At 38.7% G+C, this 24,336-nt stretch overlaps 1 protein-coding gene across 3 annotated transcripts in view; it reads left to right on the plus strand.

Moving 5' to 3' along the window:
* The window catches only part of ARHGEF38 (Rho guanine nucleotide exchange factor 38), a 141,681-nt gene that overhangs the window by 17,525 nt on the left and 99,820 nt on the right, over positions 1–24,336 (plus strand). For all 3 annotated transcript variants that reach the window (XR_007125185.1, XM_047718136.1, XM_047718137.1), the window contains exon 2: positions 18,520–18,704. Coding sequence is in view for 2 of the 3 variants with exons in the window: in XM_047718136.1 (XP_047574092.1) it covers positions 18,520–18,704 (185 nt within the window). In the remaining variant the exon portion in view is untranslated. The remainder of the gene's footprint in view (positions 1–18,519; positions 18,705–24,336) is intronic.

Genomic DNA, 24,336 nt, shown 5'->3' on the forward strand with positions numbered 1-24,336 from the left:
CCCACTAGATGCCAGTCACACCCCTACTATCCCCCAACCATGATAGCCAAAAATGACTCTAGATATTGACAAGTATCTCTCGGGGTGAGGGTTGGGGGGGTGGGAGGGAGGAAAGCCAAATTGCTGGTTGAGAATTACTGATCTAGAACAGTGCCTGGCACAATGACTACTCCATAAATACTCATTGAATGAGTCCCAAACAAGTGGATAAAACCAGTATTTCTCATCATGCCAAAACTCTGCAGTTTCCACAGTAGAACAATTGCAACAGGAAAATTGAATACAGTGAGGACGTTACAAGTGAAGTTCCCTTTCTATTCAGGCCTTAAAATTTGTCCTCTTTCACTAATCTTCTCCTGCCTAAGACTTTGAAGAAAGACATTTCCAGGAAGTCCCCATTTATTTAGTTCTAATTGTTTTGGCTGTGCGATGCTGCTCACTGTTGAGTCTGTAAATTCAAACCACTGTCACCGAAGTATTTTTCAAGCCAGGTAAGCTTTGTTGCATTCCTCTTGGAAACCCACTCCTTTCCTTTCTGTGGCAATTAGCAGTCAGTGGAAATAAATCACATGCCCTTCGAATGAGAATAAAATATTTCCCTGCCCCAGTGTTTGAGCTTTCAAATTCTGAGCAGTGGAGGGTCTGCTCTTTCACGTTTTCACTTAATACTTCACTGGCTCCTCTCCAAAACCTGCCTGACATGCAATTATTTTCAACCTATTTCACAGAAGGCCTGCTCCATTCATCTTCCTGTGGGTCAGATTTCCATTGAAATTGACAAAAGATTTTACTGTGTGAAACTTAAGTCAGTAGGGTTCAATGCAATGCTAAGCCAAGGTTTTTTGGGTTTATGGGGGCAGACAGGAAATATGGTACAGAGAGGGATGAAAGAACATCCATAATCATATCTGGGAGGTTGGTAATGATCTGTCTGGACTAAAACCCTAGATAGAATTATGGATGCTGTTTATACTGTCTGGGGAGAAAGGGGGCTTGCCAGGAAGGGGTGATGGTCAGAAGATCTGAATTCAGTTTATGACTCTGATACTTAAGGTAAAAGACTTTCCTCTTTAGAAATTAGTTCCCTTTTCTACATAATGAGATAGAACTGAATGGGCTCTATCACCTTGTCGCCCATACCTGCTTTTCCCCCATTGTTCCCTTCTTCTTTAAATGCCATCGTTACCCTGTTAACGGTCAGAAATCTGAAAGTCAGCTTGAACTTTTCTTCTCCTTTGCCCCATACACTGATTGCACACCAGGTTTACCTCCTAAATTTCTCTTGATCTCTTCAATCCTCTCTCTCCTTCTGGCAACCAGACAAAGTGTAACTGCCTCCGTCTCTCCCCCCATGACTAGACTGTACAGGTTCCAGGTCACTTTGCTTCCTCCCTGCCTTCAGCCTTGGTCCCTGCCCTCTTCCCTAAAATCTGGTTCTGAGGCCAAAGTGATCTTGCAAAGAGAATCTGATCTTAGATTTAGGAGTCCTTAGAAATTTCAGATTCCTTAATTAGACCTTTGAGATATGTCCCCAGATAATTTTTCTAGACTCCATCCCCTTACCACATTCTCTGATGTTTGCCCTTCAGTCACACTAAGCTTTTTTCAAATCTTCTTTTGCTGCCAAGCCTTTGGACATACTACTCCCTTTGCTCAGGACACTTTTCCTTCTTCATGAGTAGTCCTGAAACTTTCTGATTTCATTTGTGTCACTTCTCCCACCAGCCTGAACTCTATCTACGTTGTGTTATGCTCAGTACAGGTCACAGTTTATTATAATCATATGTGTATGCAAGTTTGGTTTTCATAATCTTTCTAGAGTAGTTTTCTCTGAAATCCTTTACAGTTGTCGCTTTCAACTCCTAATAGACAGCAATATTTGGCAACGTGACTTTATCAGATCATTTCAAAGCATTAAAACAGTTTTCATGGAAACATGCATACTCTTACTCTCATATTTCATCGATTGATTGAAGTTTCATTAAGTTAACCTAATTACAATAAGAAGTACAACTAAATCAGGTTTGCTGCTGCACGCAACTAATTCTTGAAAAACATACAACCTAATCATTAAGTGGAGAAGCACGTGGACGTCATTTGGTATGTTTTAGGGATGAGACGGGAAGTATTGATTTAGTCTGTGACTTTAATAACCTATCTTTACTTCTAGAATTACATTTCATAAACGAAAAGACTGGTACTTTATTTACTATTATATACTCAACATAAAGCACCGTACCAGTTCATATGTGATATGTAATTTTAGAAATTGCTACTAAATTAAATACAAGATGTAGTTCTAGAAAGTACAGAGTTTATAAAATTGCTAATACCTTCCAATTCTGATCATTTAAATTCTTGTTTAATTGTGAACACATTTATGGTTGTAATGAATTATGAATTAATTCAGGGTCAGGTCCTTGTGTTGGTCTCCACAGTCAAATGACTTAGCAGGTTGCTCAGTGAGTAAGTATTGAATGGTATATGTGTTCCTGCCTAGTCTGGTCTTGGGGTTATGGGGGACAGGTGAGGGCTGGTGTTAAGGCTTTGAATACAACCTTAACCTGGGTGCATGAAAATATTAGCTCACCTCCTCCTTAAAGAGATAAGTGAAATTTTAATATATTTACAGATATCAAAATCCATGATTTTTGCTAGTCATCAATAATATCAGCTAGGAACCTTAGTCCAATCCAAATAAATAAGGATCTAGGATTTTAAAACTAATAACTTGTATATTTTAGCAGGACGTATATCCTATTTTAGTCATCCCCTTGTTCTTTCAACTTTCCTGAGAAGCACACCATTTTCAGTGAATTTCTCAGAAACTCATTTGCATTGATGATTTAGCTTCAGGGTAAATGGGAAAGAATTAGATTTTTAAAATTCAAGGGTTTATATTATACCAAGCAGCATTCAAGTGTCATATCCCTACCTCATTTGAATTCAGCCTAAGTAATAAGAGTGCATGTTTGGCCTGGTCCTGAACTGACTATGTTGAAGTCTTTGCCATATTGTGCTTTTTCCCAGAGCAGGTCCAGGGTGAAGGAAGGTAATTTCCTGATGGATGCTCAATCTCCCCTCCCACCCCTGGAACATTTCCAAGAGAGAAAAAAAAATAAAAGAGGAAAAGCAGGTGCAGCCATTCAGAACCAGATATAGAAAAATGGCAAGTAAATCATGGTCATAAAAATAATGACTGGCATTTTTTGAGAGGTTTCTGTGTGTCAGACACTGAGTTAAGCAATTTGTGTGCTTTATCTCAATTCTTAACAACTTCCCAGCAGTGAGTAGTGAGTGGTTAAAATGCAGGTTTAGGAGCCAGACTGCCCCAGGTTTGAAGCTACTTACTGTGATGTGACCTTGGGCCTTAACCTCTGTGTGTTTCAGCTTCCTTGTGGGTAAATAAAAGGAAGGGAATTTAAAAATTTACCTTGTAGTCCTTCTGTGAGGATTAAAGAGCTAGTACAAGACAAACTCAGCATTTACTATAAAGTGAGTACTCAAAAAAATGTTAGCCCGCATTACCATTACCATTGCTATAGTTGTTACTGCCTTTGTGCAGATGAAGCAATTTCATGAGGCCAAATGACTTGGCCAAGGTCACTCAGGCTCTTGATGGCAGGGTGGGTACCGAACTGTATGTCTGCCAGTCCGGCACCATTCCATCACACATCATGCAATGCACCTTGATTGCAACATAAGCAGTCAGGTGGTAGAGGACAGGGAGCCCAGGCTTCAGAGCTAAGCACATCTGGTTCAAATCCCAACACCTCTGCATCCTCTGGGAGTCACTGGATGAATTTCACTCTACATTTGCCATGTTCAATTTAGTAATCTTTAAAATGAGGGGAGGGTCCCATTTTTAGTGTTGTGAAGAAAATTAGAGGTATTGTATATTTTAATAAATGGGTACACAACAGGTACTTAATAATGGTTGCTCCTATTTTAGGCTATCACAATATATTATAACCAGTATAATTGCAGTAATAGTGTATAATGTTTCAACAGCAAAAATAATTTTGAAGAATATATACTTCTATAAACAAAATGTGGTATATACATACGATGGAACATTATTCAGCCTTAAAAAGGAAGGAAATTCTGACATGTGTTACAACACAGATGAACCTTGAAAACATTATGCTGGGGCACCTCGGTGGCTTAGTGGGTTAAGCCTCTGCCTTCAGGTCAGGTCATGATCCCATGGTCCTGGGATCGAGCCCCACATTGGGCTCTCTGCTCAGCAGGGAGCCTGCTTCCCGCTCTCTCTCTGCCTGCCTCTCTGCCTACTTATGATCTCTGTCTGTCAAATAAATAAGTAAATAAATAAATATTAAAAAAAAAAGAATGAAAGAAAGAAAACATTGCACTAAGGGCAATCACCCACTTACATGAGGTATGGAGAGTAGCCAAATTCATAGAAACAAAAAGGAAAATGGTGGCTGCCAGACGCTGGAGGGAGAAGGAAATAGGGAGTTGGTGTTTAATGGGTGTGCAGTTTCAGTTGGGGAAAATGTGAAAATTCTGGAGATGGATGATGGTGATGGTCACACAATGTGAATGGACTTAATGCCGCCAAATTGGGACTCTTAAAATCGGTTAACCTGGTAAATTTCATGTTATGTACACTTTACCACAATGAAAAGTAGGAAAAAAAATATATCCTTCTGCAAGAGGAATACATTATTATTAAAATCACTAGGAGAAAAAGCACAGTCTTAAGAGCAGCTCTTCTTCTCTAGTCATATTTTTGACGTTTTATGTTAATTCCACTGTAAAGTCACTTAGTCTTTATGTTTTGTAAGAGTGAGAAGGTATGCTCGACTATTTTTATCCACAACATATGTTCCTATTTGAATTGGCAGGTAAGTATTAATCAATGTAGATATTCTAACAATACTGTCAGAGGAGAAATAATATTGTTGTGACACCAAGAGAACATTTTTATTATACACATTACCTTGAAATAACATTTTTGCCAGGAAATTTGATGTGGCGTACATGTGATGCATGAGAAAAGAAGCCCAGCTAAAGTACATTAGTCATGTGAGCCACACATGATATACAGCTCCACAGCCTGTGAGATACAAGGATATAATTAACTGTGAAGGTCATTCCATCACCAGGATCATATTTGGAACAAAGATGTATTCAGTTATGCTATTTACTCTATTTATACTTCAACTCCTCATTTTTATAAGCTTTCTTTTCTATGTGATTTTTAAAACTCCCATAAGGCCTTTTTTTTTCTTTTAAAGAAAGAATGTCTTCTTTTTTTTTTTTTTAAGAGTTGCCTTGCATTCCAAACCCAGATCAAAACCATTGTGAATTTTGAAACATGACTTGCTTCTGACATTGAAACATTTTTCCTTTTTTTTTTTTCTCAATTACTATAATAAATGTTAGATTTGGGGGGAAATTTTGGATATACTCAGAAGGCCTTTTGTATGTGTCTGTTCTGTACGCATGTGCTTTCCTGTTTCATGACATTCGTACTTATTGAAGGTCCCTTTTACTCTTGCGTTTGTTCTGCCTCAATAAAACACCAGCTCTAATTATCACCTTCGTCTCCCACCCTTGAGTTACATCAGACCGTCATGGACAGCAGGAGGAACAGGGCGTCTCTGGTCTTTGCTCTAAGCTCCTCCAAGCCCTTGCTTTTTCTCCAGGCCCAGTAGTGAATATTTGTTCCATCCCTACTCCTTCTAGAGCCCTCTGAGCTCAAAGTACTGAGATTTCTAAACTCTCAAGCAGGATTTTTTTATATGCTGAATGTTTTCATGGGGGTTTGGAGCCAGGAAGTCTCTATAAGGGCTTCTTTTGTATCTTGTCTTCTACTCTCCTGAGATGTTTGGATCCTATTTTTATTTAACTGGAATTCTTAGTGAGATAACATTTTCAGAGAGATTACAACAGTGGCTACATTCCAAATTCCCCTATACTTGAAATCAATGGCCTTTTTGTCCTAAAATAGAAATAACAAGGGAGCCAAGATCAAAGACTTTTTCTCTCAGAATTCTTTACACATTATTGCAACGTCTTCCAGCATCTAATGTTTCACATAAGAAATTTAATTCAAGTCCTAGATTCTTCCTAATGTTTTCATCCAAGAAGTTTATAAGAGTTTCTCTTTATCCTTGGAAATTAGAAATTTCCCCAGAGTATGTTTAGGTATGCTCCTCTTTATGTGTTTCCCTTTTGATGTGAAAAGCATCAAAGTTTAACATTTTAGGACTAGAAAATTTTGCCAGGTTCATGGGTTACACTTTATATTTGTTTATTTCTCTCTGCCAGTTCAGGTGTCCTTCCTAGAATAATCTTCCATATCATGCATGTTTCCCTCTTCATTTACATCCTATTATTTTCCGCATTTCAAGCTTCCACTTGGGACCATTTGCTCTCTGAGCAAGGTATAGCCTTTGGAATTATTTTTAACGAGGATATTTTAGTGGCAAACTAAAATCTTGTTTTTCTGAACTATGTTTATTTTACCATCATTTCTGAGAAACATATTCTAGGCTTACAGTTCTAGGGTGTCAGTTTGTTTCTCTTAGCCCTTGGAAGGTATTATTCTACTACCCTCTGGATCTGCCATTGGTGTTGTGAAAGCAGCCGCAAGTCTATTCATTATCCCTTTCTATGAAATGTGTCCTTTTTTACTGCCTGTTCTTAAGATCTTCTATTCATTCTCATTGTATTGAAGTTTCAAACACTATGTCTAGGTGTAATTTTCTAATTTGTTCTATCTTGTTTGGAATTCTTTGTAATTTCTGATTCTGAGGATTAATGTCTTTTGAAAATTCAGAAAAGTCCTTAGCAATTAGTACTTCAATTATTGCCTCTCCCTTACATTCTCTATTATACTCTATGAAACTCCAATTAAGCGTTTGTTAGATGTTCTCATTCAATTCTCAGCATCCCCTATGCTGTGTCCCCTATATTGTACATCGCATCGCCTCTCTCTGTTACATTCTCTATAACAGATTTTGCCTGATTCATTAATTCTGCTTTGTATAATTTACTATTTTACCCTTTCATTGACATTTTTGTTCCACTGAGTTTTAAAACTTTCATTATGAATTTTATTTTTCAAAGTTACATTTTACTCTTTTAAAATCTACTTGGTTGGGGCGCCTAAGTGTCTCAGATGGTTAAGCGTCAGCCTTAGACTCAGGTCATGATCTCCAGGTCCTGGGATCGAGCCCCAGGGGCCCCCAGGTCAATGGAGAGTCTACTTCTTCCTCTCTCTCTGCCTCTCCCTCTTCTTGTTCTCTCTCGGTCTCTCTCTTTCTCTCAAATGAGTAAATAAAATATTAAAAAAGTAATCCTAAAAAAATCTACTTGGTCATTTTTATAGTTTCCTATTTCTTGCTTAAAATTTCAAACCACTTTTTGTTTCTTTAGACCTATTAAAAAGGCTTTTTAAAAAAATGCATCTCTAATAACTTCAGTATCTTAAACTTTGTGTCTATAACTGTGCTATTTTTCCCCCCGTATCTGACTCATGGTGTCTTGTTTCTTTGTGTGCTTTAGAATTTATTCTCATGTGAGCTCATATGCCTTGCAAAATATCTGTGGGAATTAAGTGAGACCTGATTGAAGTTCTATTCGAATTCATTGTTTCGTTCTTAATTTTCTTTCTTGTATTTTCTTTTGATTTATGTATTCTTCTCACCTTTTAATTTCTAGATTCTTAAATCATTAATTTATAGTCTTGCTTCTTTTCTTATACATGAGTTTAAGACTACATATTTTCTGTAAGCAAGGCTTTAGCTACATTACACATGAATGTAATATTTTTCTTATCTTTTGAAATAAATATCTTCTATTTATTTTTATGATTTCTTCTATGGCCCATCAGTTACTCAGGAGTCTTTCTAATTTAATTCCGAATCAAATAGGACTTAAATTTTTTCCTGGGTATTTACTTCTAATTCAATTGCATTGTTGTAGTCATAATTCTTAAATATTGAGCTTTGAAATTTATGACCTAGAATATGGTATATCTTCATAAAAGCTGTGTATGTCCTTAAAAATTGTGTACTCCTGAAACAAATAATACATTATATGTTAATTAATTGAACTTGAATTTTGCAAAATTAATCTTAAAATAAAAAGAAAGGGAAATCTCTGATTATTGAGCACATATTTTTTTCTATCCTAAGTGGCCTGTTACTGAAATGTGTTTATAAAACATCATTATTACAGGGTGCCTGGGTGACTCAGTGGGTTAAAGCCTCTGCCTTTGGCTCAGGTCATGATCCCAGGGTCCTGGGATTGAGCCCCGCATCAGGCTTTCTGTTCAGCAGGGAGCCTGCTTCCCCCTCTCTCTCTGCCTGCCTCTCTGCCTACTTGTGATCTCTGTCTGTCAAATAAATAAATAAAATCTTAAAAAAAAAAAAAACCAAACCATCATAATTACAGATGATCTGTCAAATTCTTCTTGCAACTTTTTTACTTTATGCATCACTTTTGAAACCATGTTATATAGTACACACAAAATTAAAATGTTCATGTCAGGAAGAATAATTCATCATTATATAGTGCTCACTTTTACTTTTGCCTTCAAGTTCATTTTGTCAGATATAAAAAGAGCTTCACTTTTTTTTGTCTCTCTTTTAATTATTATTGGCTTGTAACCTTTTTTACTTTTAACTTTCAAACTTTTCATGTGTTTATTTTCTCTCCCTTGTAAACAACACAGAACTGCTTGTTCTTTTTAAACCCAGCTGGGTATGCTGGTCATTTGACTCACTACAATTGTCATATTTTGGCTCTACTCTCTCGTATTTGTTCCTCTCTTTCTGTTTTCTCTTCTTTTGAATTGCTTTTTTTTTTTCCTTCAAATTACATTTTTGCATCTATGGGTTTTGAAGTTTCACCTGCTGTTTCCATGACTTTAATGGATGGCCCTAAAATTTTAACATGCATGCCTAATTAAAAAGCATCTAAATTTTGTCAATACTTTTATCTTTTCTGCAACACTAGGAAGTTTAAATGTTTAAGATGCTTACTAAGCACCACAGTCTCTGCCAAGCTGCCCACTCCTCCAATTTGCTTCCTGCCTCTCCCTGTACCACCCAACCCACCTGTCCATCCCACTTCAGCCACACTGGCCTCCTTCCTGATCCTTGAATAGGTCATACACATCCTCCCATGAAAACTCCCCACTCGCTGGTTCCTCTGCTGAAAACTACATACCCAAGATAACTGCATGACTGTCTCTCATCTTTTAAACCTGCTTAATTTGAGACCTTCCCCACTATCTTGTTTAAAATTGCACACATTTTGGGTGCTTGGGTGGCTCGGTTGGTTAATTGTGTGCCTTAGGCCTAGGTCGTGATCTCAGAGCCCTGGGATCAAGTCCACATCTGGCTCCCTGCTCAGTGGGGAGTCTGCTTCTCCCTCTCCCTCTGCGTCAAAACCCCTGCTCTCTTACTCTGTCTCTCTCAAGTAAATAAATAAAATCTTTAAAGAAATAAAATGAAATTGCACACCTTTTAGCACTTCCTAGGAGACCTCATTGCTTTCCTTTTTCCCATACTGCTTACTTACCACTACTGCTTTTGGTATACTAAATAAATTCGTGTACTAAATAACTAGAATTTAAGTTCCATGAGGAAAGGAACCTGTTTTTTGATGTTTTATAAACTGCTGTATCCCAGCCCCTAGGACACTTTGAGGCTCATAATAGGCTCTTAATTATTGTTAAACATTCAGTGAATCCAAGCCCCAAATTCAGATGAGAGCAGACCAGTGTCCCCAAGTTATTGGGGAATCCCACCCATCCTGCTTTTTTTTTTTTCTATCACTACCCAGAACCATGGCTGAGACAGATGATTTCTATTGAGGTCTCTCTCTCTGAGGTAGTAGTTCACCTTCTTCTTTCTTTCTTTTCCTTTCCTTCTTCCTTTCTCTTCTGACTTTATGTTGTTTCTCTAGTCAGGCTCCTTTGCTGTTCAGAGACCTTGTCCAGATCCCAGTTCCAAACATCCTGCCTCCTCATCACCCATATACAAGTTCTCATCTTCCTAGTCTACCAGCATCTGTAGATCCCTCCAAGTTGTTTGGTGGTTTTAGCCTCACTGAACTCCCAGGACTGTGCTTAAAGTTTGCTCCTGCTCTCAGAAGATTTCTTACACATTTTTGAAGGCTTATCCATTCATCGGGAGTATTTTTAAATGAATTTTAAGTTTAATTTTTAAACACATTTTTAAATTTAATTTTAAATGAATCCTTAAGTGTGTTATCTGGCATTTTCCAAAGTCTCTGAATCTCCCTCAGGCAAGCTGGGATTGCCTTTTTGTGGTCTGTGAAAGGCGTGGCCTGCCTTTCTTCCATACATCTATTTCCTCTCTTCACTGGCTTATTTTTAATGTTTATGTCATTAAAAATGTTGTCCAACCCTACATCCGTCTTCCCAGTGTGATTTTTCTGGCCCATACTCAAAACCAACTGAACAAAGGCTAAAAAGTAGATTGAAAGAACAAGTCCGACAGACAGTCCCATGTTTCATTAGCGAAGCTTAAGCCGTCAGCAAGATTGGCGGCCACTTTTCCTGCTGTGGAAAATTTGAATCTACTGCCTTAACCCTGTTGGTTCAGTTACACTTGCAGAGCATCCTGAAAAAGCTGAACCAGGAGATGGCAAGATGAAAACAGGAACTTGTAGATCTTCTTGGTAACCACAAGATGAGAATTGTTCAACATAACCAAGCTAAGCTTGCTGTACCTGGAGACACTGCTTTGGAAGCTATCCCCAGCGATCTCATTGCTTGCTGCAAGTAGTAAACTCTCCCTTCTTGAAAGCAACCTTGGTCAGGTATTAGGAGTTAGGCTCCCAGAGTGAGGAACTCCTTATATGTGGGTTACAAAGCTGCTGCGGCCTGGGCAGTCTTGAACTGGTAGTGCGGCAGGAATTGCTAAGGAACACTAGAAGGTGGAAGGGGTCTTACAAGCTTGTAGTTCAATGTTCTTAAAAATGTCCCCCAGTCTAAACCCTGGGGAACATGTTCTTTTAGGGATTAGCATATGTGGGGATATTAGTTTCTTGTTGTCGCTGTAACAAAGCATCACAAATCTAATGGCTTAAAATAACACAGATGTATTATCTCACATTTTCTCTCAGTCAAAAGTCCACAGTGGCTGAGTTGAAAGTGCCTTAGAGTCTCGCAGGCTAAGACCAAGGAGGGTAGAGCTGCACTCTTTCTAGAGGTTTGAGGGCAAAAGCCCATTCCTCCTTCTTTCAGATTGTTGGTACCTACTCCCTTGTTGGCTATTAGCTTGGCTCTTAGGCCCCTCCTCCATCTTCAAAACCAGAAATGGTAAGTCAAATCCCTTTCACTTTAACCTCTCTTGTGTTCTCTTCTGCTTTGCTCTTCTGCTTTTAAGAAATAAGGTGGTTGGATTGGGTCTACACAGATAATGCAAGATATCTCTCCATCTCAGATTCTTTAAACTTAATCACATCCGCAAAATCCCCTTTGCCATTAAAGGTAACCTGTCATTTAAGGGTTCTGAGGATTAGAATGTGGACCTCCCTCGGGGGATCATTATTCTGCCTACTACAATGGGCAAGAATCCAGATTATAGAAACCAGGAGAAAGCATATCAATAGCAGAAAGCTATATCAGGACCACTAATATCCAGAGATGTTTTCCAAAGCCCAGATATCTCTCCAAGCAGAAGTACAACAGTAGATTAACAGAGATCCAGAGAGACCAACAGGGAGATTAACAGAGAGTCGGATGAATGGTGGGGGCTCAAGTAGGCAGGATTTAGTAGAATGCTCTTAGCCTAATGGCCATTAGTAGTCTTTCAGGTACCACCCTCAAATTTATGTGCTAGTGTGTTTACATTCTCTGGAATGGCAAAGAACTCTGTGGAAGAAGTTCTTGGGCACCAGTCTCATCACCTGCTAAAGCAATCTCTTGGGCTTCACTTTGAAGATGGAAGCAGTTGGCATTTTCAATGCAATTGGCACTCTCAGTCTATTTAGATAATAGACGACCAGCAGAATATCTTCTTTAGGTTTTTTTTTTTTTCTTCTTTCTCTCCTTATAGATTGACTAGCTGTGATTTGAGTTCATATCTCATTTGTACAATTGTGTGGAAAGTAGCACGAAATAACCAATACATGCCAGCATTTTTTTTTAACTATTTCCCCTAATTATATGCCTTGGCATGCAGAGATACAGATTTAATAAATATTTTGCTGTTAAATAGTGATGATTACCCACACTCCAGATTGCAAAATGTCTTCCTAATATCCTTCCTCCCCTATTAGGCGGGTTTCATATTTTAGGTTATGTTACTTACAGCACTTGTACTTCCAGATACAACAATCCCTATCAGATGTGAAGGCACTTTTCTAAAAGCAATAGAAAAAATGGAGCTTAACACCTAGAAATTTATGTATCTCAGAAAAAATGTCTAGGAGGAGGAAGACTCTTCCTATCTTTCCACACCATCATCCATTGTGCAAAGGTGTTAATTCCCATGGTGATCACGCCATGGTCCCAGCTTAGCTACTGCACCCTCAGGACTCACATCCACATTCCAGACAGGAAAAAGAAGGCAACAGCCATGAGGTGTACAAGATGAAAGAAAAGGTATCCCAACCAAGTTTTCCTTGTCCCAAGTCCCGAGAGCCCCTCTCAGAGATTTCTGCTTACATCTCATTGACCGTAAGTGGACCATAGATTGAAAAAGAATCTAAGAAGTAAGCATTTTTATTTATTTAGTGTTCAGTTTATGAAAGACAACAGGAGATCACCTGTTGGGCAGGCAAATGGCAGTGCCTGACAAGTATTCTGCTATTATAAAGAATAAAGATATATGTTCATATAAATACTTAAGAAAAGATAGCCACTAAATACTGACACAGCTGAAAAAGCAATTTGTGAAAGAATATGAATATGAGTCCATTAATACAAAACAAAAACTGAGAAAAAGCAAAACTATCTGCTGTATGTATGCTTGTAATCACAAGGAAATATTTGGGGAAATTTATAGCCTAAACAGGAATACAACTAATAATACAGTGAAAATTACATTACAGATAATAAATAGGGATTACATTTAATAATTATAGCAAATATATACACAATATCTACTATATTAAATATTGCCAGGCACTGCTGAATTGAGCAAACATTAATTCATTTTATCTTTATAATCATTTTATAAGGTTTTATTAATACTACCCTTAATTTGCAGATCAGGAAGTTGACACAAAAAGAGTTAAATAACTTGTCCAAGGCCACAGATCTAATAAGTATTAGAGGTGTAGTTTACCCAGAAAATCTAGTCCACAGCCTAGGCACTTAATCCCTGCAATACGTATTATTTTATCATATAAAAAAAAAAAAAAACCTATTACCTCTCTTTAAAATCCATCCCAAAGGGGTGTCTGGGTGGCTCAGTCCATTAAGCATCTGCCTTCAGCTTGGGTCATGATCCCAGGGTCCTGGGATTGAGCCCTGCATTGGGCTCCCTGCTTGGCGGGAAGTTGGCTTCTCCCTCTCCCTCTTTCTCTGCCCCTCCCCCTGCTCATACTCTCTCTCTCTCTCTCTCTCTCTCTCTCTCTCTCTCTCAAATAAATAAATACAATCTTTCCAAAAATAAAAAAATAAAATCCACCCCAATATTGGGGTGTTGTTATTAGCAATAACAACAAAGCAGAAAATGTTTCCATGAAGCAAAACTTGGACAATCATTGCAGATTGTCTTTAGACCTCCCCAACAATGTTCTTACCTTTGGGTTCCTTTTCATCTTCTTAAAAACCAAGTTTCTCCCCATACATACACCCAACCCAGGGAAGCTGCTCAGGATTCCAAACCCCACCTTGAGTTCACTTTCCTCCAAGAGCAGCACCCCTATTTTTTTCTCCACTTCCTCTCATTTGAACATGGCTGTCCCCGTACTTCAGAAACATGCCTTTTTCTTGACAAGTTGGTAACTATAATAAAATGGGATAGTTGTTTGCCCAAGGTGGTGGAAAAGTTTGAGAATGTAGAGAAATGAAACCTTGCATTCTAATGTCTATAGAAATAATGAATACTTAGGTTGTTTTGAAGATCTCAAGGAGCTTCCACATACAGATGCTCATTTAATTCAGTCTTCCTGTTGACGTGATGATGGTTTTCATTCCTATTCTATAGATGAGGAATCTGATTCTCAGTGAGGATATCTAATTTATCCACCATGTTCTTGCTGCTAGGAGTGGGAGAGCTGATACTAAGTCTGATTATTCTTTCCCCAAACTTTCCCCAGCCACCTCCTTTTACATAAACTTCTTCTGTCAAGAATTTCCACATGTTACCTATGAAATCTGTGGCTAGAAGAGTGAAAATTAATGATCACTGCTGGAAAAATGAAGCCTGAGTTGAAAGAAATAGAAGATTAGGAAAAGCATGCCATTTACCTGAAACTGATTGCATGCACAGTGGTATATTTTTTTAGATTTTATTTATTTATTTGAGAGAGAGTGTGAGCAGGGGTCGGGTGGGGGCAGGCTCCCTACTGAGCATGGAGCCCGATGTGGGGCTCGATCCCAGGACCTCAGGATCATGATCTGAGTGAAAGGCAGATGGTTAGCCAACTGAGCCACTCAGGTACTCCCTCCCCAGTGGCATATTTTGATTAAAACCATCTAGCCTTTGAGCCTGTCTCACTTTAATTTTGACATAGTCTTGTAATTTAAGCTAACTGCTAGAAAATACTCATGTCTAAAGAATGAACTCTATTTTTCCTTCTTTCCTAAATACTTAGCTCCTCTGTTCCTTTATCTAGAAAGAAAAGGTTATTATAGCTGACTGATCTACACTGGGTGATCTACATTGGTAATAGTCATGTGTTACAAATGTTTTATTTATTTTTTTTTAAGATTTTATTTATTTATTTGACAGAGAGAGATCACAAGTAGATGGAGAGGCAGGCAGAGAGAGAGAGAGGGAAGCAGGATCTCCGCTGAGCAGAGAACCCGATGTGGGACTCGTTCCCAGGACCCTGAGATCATGACCTGAGCCGAAGGCAGCGGCTTAACCCACTGAGCCACCCAGGCGCCCCACAAATGTTTTATAAAACATAGCATAACTAAAAGATGCAAGTTTAAAAGTAGGGAAGGATCTCATAAAAAAAAAAAAAAACAACTTGTCCCCACAGTGCATTGTGAAGAGTTTGTTGATTTAAGAAAGGCAAATATGGAAAGTGTTTAGAGATCAGATCATGAAATGATGCAAGCCAGGCCTTTGTTTCTGCAGTAAACTTGTGTCAAAAGAGGAAACAAAAGTATCTCATAAGATATGAACTCCAGATTCTCTGAAAAGATATTCATACCTGAAGGGAGAAGTTTCTGAAAATCAATATCTTGAATGACACTTGATTTCCATCACTGTGACTCCCCTAACTTGGCTCTGAACACGTTGTGGACCTGCATTAGAAAATCTAAGCAGTTTTTAATTGATATATCTGATGTTGGACATTTAAAGTGCAGTAACTGGAGGGGTGCCTGGGTGGCTCAGTGGGTTCAAGCCTCTGCCTTCGGCTCAGGTTATGATCTCAGGGTCCTGGGATCGAGCCCCGCTTTGGGCTCTCTGCTCAGCAGGGACCCTGCTTCCTCCTCTCTCTCTGCCTGCCTTTCTGCCTACTTGTGATCTCTGGCTGTCAAATAAATAAATAAAATCTTAAAAAATAAAAAAAATAAACTGCAGTATCTGGAAAATCTGTGAAATAGGTTGAATTTGTACAGTAATTGAGCCCTGGAATTCAGGAGTAAAGGGAACCTGAGAATGGATTTTAGGGATACTTCTTTGCCAATGCTTAGGGAAGATTCCTTTCTCCTTGCTAGCTCCCCAAATCATTGACAGATTATTTTATAAGGCACAAAAAGTTTAGAATGTGGAAAAGTAGGTATCAGTCAGAACAGTTTTTCAACAGGGTCCCTTTTATTTTCAAGGCATTAGGTAATAACTGGATACAATCTGAACTGGTTTGCCAGCTCTCTACTAGTGAGGTTTCTTTCTATGAGCTAATTCATATGTCCCAGGAGAAAGGAACTCCCATCGTTCCCCCCTCTGCCCGGTTAAGGAGGCTCACAAAGGTCTAGTTGTGTATACAACCTGCTCACTGCGTCTCTCCTCCTCGGTGACCTGCCTTCCTCTTTTAGATCCAAAATAATTCATAGGAAAGATGCCTCACTGTAACGTTTCCTTTTGAATTTGGGATGCTAAGAGGCAGATTTCTTCTACTTTCCAACAAAAAATATTAGTAAGCATCCAAAAATTCTCATAACATAACTCAAGATATGAAAGCTGCAGACCACCTCATGCATTCCTTCTCTTTCCTTGCATAGATTTTCTCTTCTTATAGAACTTAAGTAGATTATTTCTTTGGCACCAAATGTCCCAAACCTTGAAAAACTCTGGGCTCTCAGATGCCATTTGTCAAATCCATCATCTTTTCTGCTAAAGGAAGAGTAGTTACTGGGCAGAGGATTTGGAAGTGTATTCACTTGCAAGTCAGGATCGCTTAAAGACCCATCTAGGGTACCTGTCAAACTAATGTTGGAAATACCTTCAACCATCATCCACAGATGTTTGATTATGGAGCCTCTGGCTGAATTCCTGGGATGAATGGGCCAAGGAGAGAGAGTGTTCCTTACTTCTTCTAGGAGCAGTCTCTTTACATTGAGCAATTATGTCGAACCCCCTACTGGAATGATTCTCCAGTTCTCTTAGCCTTGTTTCTGGAGTGAGCTGAGAGAAAATTCTCTCTTTATTTCCATTTCCATACACTGTGTACTTTTTTTTTCTTTCCATACAGAACCTTTATAAGCCCTTTAGTAAAGCTCTACATTCTCAGGAGGTGGTGTCAGCATCGAAAATATCCCACGTACCAGTTACTAGAATCACTTTAGTTTTGGTGCCTGGGTGGCTCAGTGGGTTAAAGCCTCTGCCTTCAGTTCAGGTAGTGATCCTGGAGTGCTGGGATCGAGCCACGAATCAGGGTCTCTCCTCAGCGGGGAGCCTGCTTCCTCCTCTCTCTCTCTCTGCCTGCCTCTCTGCCTATTTGTGATCTCTATCTGTCAAATAAATAAATAAAATCTTTAAAAAAGAATCACTTTAGTTTTAAAGGAAATAAAATTACTTTTGCAATGGGAGACATTAAGATGAACATGAAATTTGTGATGACTTCAAGCTCGAAGAAAATTCATTTACACATACACGCGCACTGCCCTACTATCTATCACTGCTCTGACTTCATCTGTGACCTCGTTTGGGGCTTCCAGAATTTTTCATTGCTGTGGGAAGCTCATTCTTGAAGACATTTAGCTTTCTCATATTATAACCCTGGCTCTATGTGAGCCTTCCCATTTATCTCAATATCTCCTCTGCACAGTGAATTTTTTTTTTAATTTTATTTATTTATTTGACAGCCAGAGATCACAAGTAGGCAAAGAGGCAGGCAGAGAGAAAGAAGGAAGCAGGCTCCCCGCTGAGCGGACAGCCCAATGCAGGGCTCGATCCCAGGACCCTGGGATCATGACCTGAGCTGAAAGCAGAGGCTTTAACCCACTGAGCCACCCAGGCGCCCCTGCACAGTGAATTTTTTAATTGAAATTTTCCATTTGGCAGTTCAAGAATTTTGAAATAACAAGATATGCCTGATATTGAAAATGGGCCATGAAAAATCCTAGTTGACATGTATTCAATCTACCACTTCCTCACTCCTCATTCCATGTCATTGAGGTTTGCATATTACTAAGAATGAAGGGCAATTTTTTTAACTTAAATTAATTAACCAACATACAGTACATCATTAGTTTCAGATGTAGTGTTCAATGATTCATCAGTTGTGTGCAATACCCAGTGCTCATTACATCACGTGCCCTCCTTAATGCCCATCACCCGGCTACCCCACCCCTCCACCCATCTCCCTTCCAGCAACCCTCCGTTTGTTTCCTAGAGTTAACAGTCTCTCGTGGTTTTTCTCCCTCTACTTCCCTTTCAGTTTTCCCTCCCTTCTCCAATGACTCTCTGTACTGTTTCTTATATTCCACATATGAATGAAGAGGGACAATTATTTTTAATAAAAGGGGCAAAATGGGAAGGCATTCCACTTACTAATTAAAAATCACCCCTTGATCCCTTGATTCAAAAGCAAATGTATCCAGAAGAAGTTCTGAACTGATTTTAATACATTTTTTATCTCCATCCTGAAGACAAGGTTTATAGCTTAATATAGTAATAAAGGGATATTTTAAAGACAAGCCATGACAGTCAAGTGTCATTCAGCTGACTAGTCAGAAGTATATACTCTCTCGTCCCTTGTTGCTCATAGTTTCATAGGATTCCAACCTTAGGGCAAACTACTACACATTTCTTCCTAAGAACATACTCTGAAGACGCTTTGTGCCTTTTTCCTTGCTAAAGGCAATCCAACAGTGTTTGTAATGATGAAGGAAGAAACCTCAGCAGAATGTCTCACTTGTACATACATGTTTTTATTTAACAGAAAAGATGACTCCCCAGGCCGGGGCTTCCACCACTGAGACCCTAACTCAGGAGGAGCACCAGGTGGAGAGAATGATGGCAAAGCGTTCGAAAATCATTAAGGAGCTGATACAGACGGAAAAAGACTACCTCAATGATCTCGAGTTGTGCATCAGGGAAGTGGTTCAGCCCTTGAGAAATAAACAGGTAAATGCAACTTGGAGGGTCCCCCCCCCCCCCGCCATATCCTAAATATCACCAGCACCATGAAATCAGATCATCCAAGTGTAGTATCTGCTACAGAGAGGGTGGAGGGGTGGGCCCTTTTCCTCGAGGCCTGGGCTTGGGGTGGTGGAAAGTAGCATCAGATTCATATTTCTTGTGTCAGCAGAGGGACACCCAGAGTCCCTCCATCTGGCCAAGAAAACTGTATTCCAAAATATGGGGAGAAGGAAGTTCACAGTTTCTGCCACTTTGAAATTTCTATGTGTTCTTTCCTGGATTCTTACCTATTGTGAGCAACAGGTTTTCAGCAGTTTAAGAACAAGGCACTTAATTTGATTCAAAGATGATCAAGGATTTGGAAGGAAAAAAATGTGTTTCCCCCCCTACATTGAGAGCTCAATTAAACTTCAGCTGAGTAAAATTCAACATAGAAATTAACCTGAATGTAAGTAATACTTGAAGTGTTCATAAGTTAATCATTCTCCTCCTTTTTAATCAAGGCCTTTTTGGAGAATTTCTTGTAAGGAATTAGAGTACAAGAGTACAAGAATATTTGACTCACATATATCTGCATGTATTAAGTACCTGATATTGTAACTGGCACTGTTCTCAGCTCCGGGGTTACAGCTTAGTACAAAACAGAGTCCTGCCCTTATGGGGTTTACTTTCTAGTGGGAGAGAGGAAGAGTCAGGTGATAACTAATAAGTTAATAAACAAATATAAATTAAAACATATTAGATGGTGGCAAGTATAATGGAGAAAACCAAAGTGGAGACAAGGGATGAAGCATGGGCTCAGAGGGGTAAGGTTTCTATTTCAAATACAGTAATAAATGCAAATCCTTCCAATGGGGGACATGACAGCCAAGAACTGAAAGGGCTAAAAGGTTTTCCAGGCTGAGGGGAGAATAAGAGCAACAACCCTGAGGAGGGATAACCTAATCACGAGGGTGGTAAACGGTCCTCATACCCAATTGAAACAATATACAAAAGCACAAACTTGGAAGTAAAGATGATCAGAATCCCCCTGCTTAAAGATCATCACCATTCACATGGTTGGGAAACATCTTTGCAAACATCAGTTGAGACATTTACATACACATACACACACCCACGCACACACACCCACATATATACTGAACATATATTTTTACATAAATGTAACCAAAACTACACAGGTTATTTTATAACATATTCGTTTCATTCAGCAATCTGTTGGATGTTTCTTTTCGTGACTACGGACACCTACAAATGTTTTTCTACTGTTACTGATGCTGAGACACTCTTTTATGATTTGGGTTTTGTCACCTCATCTCCTTAGAATAAATTCCTAGAAGTGGAATTGCTGATCAAAGTGTATACATATTAGGGATTTTGATAGAAATTTACCAGCTGACAACCAAAAAGTCAATACCGTTCTAACTTTCATTCTCATTAACAGTGTTTGAGAAGTCAAAATACCTTTTTATATATTCATTAGCCATTTATTTTCTCTTCAATCCCTATTCATATTCACATCTCTTGCCCTTTTTAAAAAAAATAGGTTTGTCTTTTTCTTATTGTTTTACAAAACCTCTTTATATATTAGGGATATTCTTTTTCATCCCACATGTTACAAGTAATTTTCTCAGTTTTTCTTTTGCCTTCTAATAAGATAAAAACACAGAGGGAGGCAAACCATAAGAGATTCTTAACTATAAGGAACAAACTAAGGATTGCTGAAGGGGAGGGGCGTAGGAGAATGGGGCAACTGGGTGATGGGTATTAATGAGAGCACATGATGTAATGAGCACTGGGTGTTATATGCAAGTGACAAATCACTTAACTTACCACTGAAATTAATAATACACTATATATTAACTAAATTGAATTTAAATTTAAATTTTTTAAATAACCTTGTTTAAAGTTAAAAAGTTAACCCTGTTTAAGGTTTATTCATTTGATTTTGCCATGTTTAAGTGATCAAATATATTTAACTTTATGGATTCTGAGTTTGGCATCTTAATACATACTACATGATTATAAAAATATTGTTAGCTAGTTGTCACAACTTCAATTATTACATCCTTCCCCCAGGACTTAACAACATCCAGAAGCAGAGTTTATGTACTTAACACAAGTCTCTTCTAAGAAATACTAGAAAAAATATCTGGCCCTACAAGTTAGGGAAAACCAGTATAGATCAAGGTGACCTTAATTATAAAAGTTGGATTTGGTTTTGGTTTAAGATAATATATAAAGAAAAGTGCCAAAGCAGACTTGGAATTTTTCCTTCATATGAGGTCACACTGGGTTTTACTTTCTCATGACTTTCAATAGGTACTTACTATTGATCAAGTCTTGTTTCAAAGGCTTCCTTGGTATTCTTAGTTAATCCTCTCACAGTTCTCAAGTTGGAAGGTAACTGGTCACTTTCCGAGTCTGGAGATTTCTTATTTATCCTTTAAGGTTAGGAATAACATTAATGATCATGATAGAAAGTTGCTCGCTGGTTTTATTGCTAAATATATAAAAATATTTTTGGTGTTTTTAATTTAATAATTCATTTAATTTGGTGTTTTTCATTTAATAAAATATTTTTGGTGTTTTTCATTTAATAAAAACATTTAATAGTGTTTTTCATTTAATATTAATTTCATTTAATTTCATAAAAAATATAAATATAATTTAATAAAACTAGTTGTGTCTGATGTAGTCTCTGTTCTGGACAGATATTTATGGTTATTAATAAAATGTTTGTTTACATACTTATGAAAATATTAATTTTAAGTGCACATAACATCAAACTCCAGACTCAACAACAACCTACCCGCCTTTATGGTGAGGTTTTACTAGTCACTCCTATTCTCTGAAAAAGTGAGACCTTTGTCCAACTTTCCATACCTTCTCCCTCTCTCCAGGTCCGACATCAATGTCAGGTGATTTCTCTAAGTAGGCAAATGGCCCACACAATCGCCAGGCCTCTCCACCTGTTCCTTGACTTGCTCTTATCCTGAGATCTTTCCTTCAACCACACCATCTGAGCCCCTCACTCCAGGCATCATTCCCTGGAGCTGTCGTTCTGATTCTTCACCCCCCTCAAATTCAAAATTTCAGGCTTACCATTCTCTAACCTTCACGTCCTGTGTTCTAGCCCACTCCCACTGGTTCCCTTTCCCTGACAATTTTTGGATGCCACAAGGGCTAAAGTCCTTTCTCATCATTTCATTGGGAAAATAGACACAATAAGAAGATGCACTCTCTCAACACCACACCTATCAACTTACCTGCATCTCTACCCATGTCAGGGGGCTAGTTGTTTGCTTCTAATTAAGGACAACTTCTCTACTAATGCCATGGACTCTATCCCCTCAGGCTTCCTCAAGGATTTCACTTCTGCCAGTGTCCTTTCTTCCTCCTGTATATTGATTTTACCCTCCCTATTGGATCAATCCATCACCATTACCTGCTATCTTAAAAAAGCAAAAACTCTCTCTTGACTCTGAAAGAATTATCTAGGGGAGCCTAGGTGGCTCAGGTCATGATCTCAGGGTCCTGGGATCGAGAGCCCCACCCCATGTTGGGCTCCCTGCTCGGCGGGAAGTCTGCTTCTCCCTTTCCCACTCCCAGTCCCCCTCGTGTTCTCTCTCTTGCTGTCTCTCGTTCTGTCAAATAAATAAACAAAATCTTTAAAAAAAACTCTGCATTTAAAAGAATTGTCTGTATTCTCTTTCCCTTTTTAAGTTGTATGTGAAATACATAATATGTATAAAACCATATGTGACTAAGACATTTCAAAATAAGCACAATTTATCAAAAGCCTATTTGTGATGAGTTAATGATCAATATTAAAAAAGACAATATGGGGCACCTGGATGCCTTACTCAGTTAAGCACCTGACTTTTTTTTTTTAAAGATTTTATTTATTTATTTGACAGACAGAGATCACAAGTAGGCAGAGAGGCAGGCAGAGAGAGAGGAGGAAGCAGGCTTCCCGAGGAGCAGAGAGCCCAATGTGGGGCTCGATTCCAGGATCCTGGGATCATGACCTGAGCCGAAGGCAGAGGCTTTAACCCACTGAGCCACCCAGGTGCCCTAGCACCTGACTTTTGATTCCAGCTTGGGTCATGATCTCAGGTCATGAGATGAAGCCTCGTGTTTGTTCCGTGCATGGAGCCTGCTTAAGATTCTCTCTCGCCCTCTGCCCCTCCCCCACATCATGCCTGCTTTCTAAAGAGCACCTTTTTTTTTTTTAATCAAATGGAATAAGACGTTTATTCAGTATGCAAATGTTCTCAATTTTAAACTGTTTACCACACTGGTGAGTTAAACTGTCCCCACCATTATACATGCCATTGTTGAGCTATAATCTCATATATGCACCCTGATCATTGTGTTTTTGCTTTGTTTTTCTTATTTTTGCTTACTGTGTAACTCTTTTTTTTTTTTTTAATTTATTTATTTGACAGGCAGAGACCACAAGCAGGCAGAGAGGCAGGCAGAGAGAGAGCGAGAAGCAGGCTCCCCGCTGAGCAGAGAGCCGGACGTGGGGCTCGATCCCAGGACCCTGGGATCATGACCCGAACCAAAGGCAGAGGCTTTAACCCACTGAGCCACTCAGGCTCCCCTACTGTGTAACTCTTAAGAACAATTTTCAGAATTAGTGTTTCAGACTGTGTAAAATAAAATATTTCCCTCATGATGATATATAGTTTAGCTGGCATATTTAACTTTTACTCTCAATACTTTGAATTACTGTTTTCTCACTTCTAACTCCTGTTTCCCTTGTTATTCTATTCAGATGGTTTATAACTTTGTTGATTTTCCACAACTGGCACTTCTCTTTGCTTAGATCTTTCAGTGCTCTCTGTCTGCCTCCTTGTGGAATTTGATTTCATTCTAGTGGTCTACTTGGTCCCCTCCACTCACATTAAAATAGTAGTTATTCAAAAGTTTCTCAGTTCTCCTGCCCCATCAACCTTTCCCCCACTTTTTAATACTTTAAACCTTGACTAACTAAATAGATGCTCAGGAATTCAGATGAAACATTTATTAGTGCTGAGGTAGTTAATTTATGCCACGAGTTTATTAACCTTACCACCTTTTCAATGTTCATTATTTCCTTCATGTCCTTATTTCTCTTCTAAATGTTTAAATACCATGGTCTTTGCACACAAGCCACCTGTCATCAGTTAGTGTCAAAATTTATAAATTAACACATACAGTGTTTATATAACCATGAGAACAATCTGCAAACCATACTTACCTAAACCTGAGGCAACAAAAGTAAATATTGTACATGTGCAAGCTACTCTGGAAGAGACTTTGGGATGTCATCTAGTCCATGTTTTTTCTCTTGTTGAGAAACCATCTTTGCCTCCTTTGCTGAAAAGATTATCTTTGCTCTGTTGCACTGCCTCATGCCTTCTCTTGACACATCTGATTCATGCCTTTTTAGTCTCAGAAGAAACAAGGTAGTATATGGAAGTTAAAATTGAAAGGAGGAAGTTGAAAACTGAGAAAAGCACTAGGTTATCCCAGTGAGCTTGCACGAATGAGTCAGGGTACTCCTGAGTGTCTAGACCTGGCCCTTGAGTTGGCAACTGTTCTGTGACAATCATGGTTATATATCTTA

This window comes from Lutra lutra, chromosome 2, assembly GCF_902655055.1.
Source record: "Lutra lutra chromosome 2, mLutLut1.2, whole genome shotgun sequence".
NCBI lineage: Eukaryota > Metazoa > Chordata > Mammalia > Carnivora > Mustelidae > Lutra > Lutra lutra.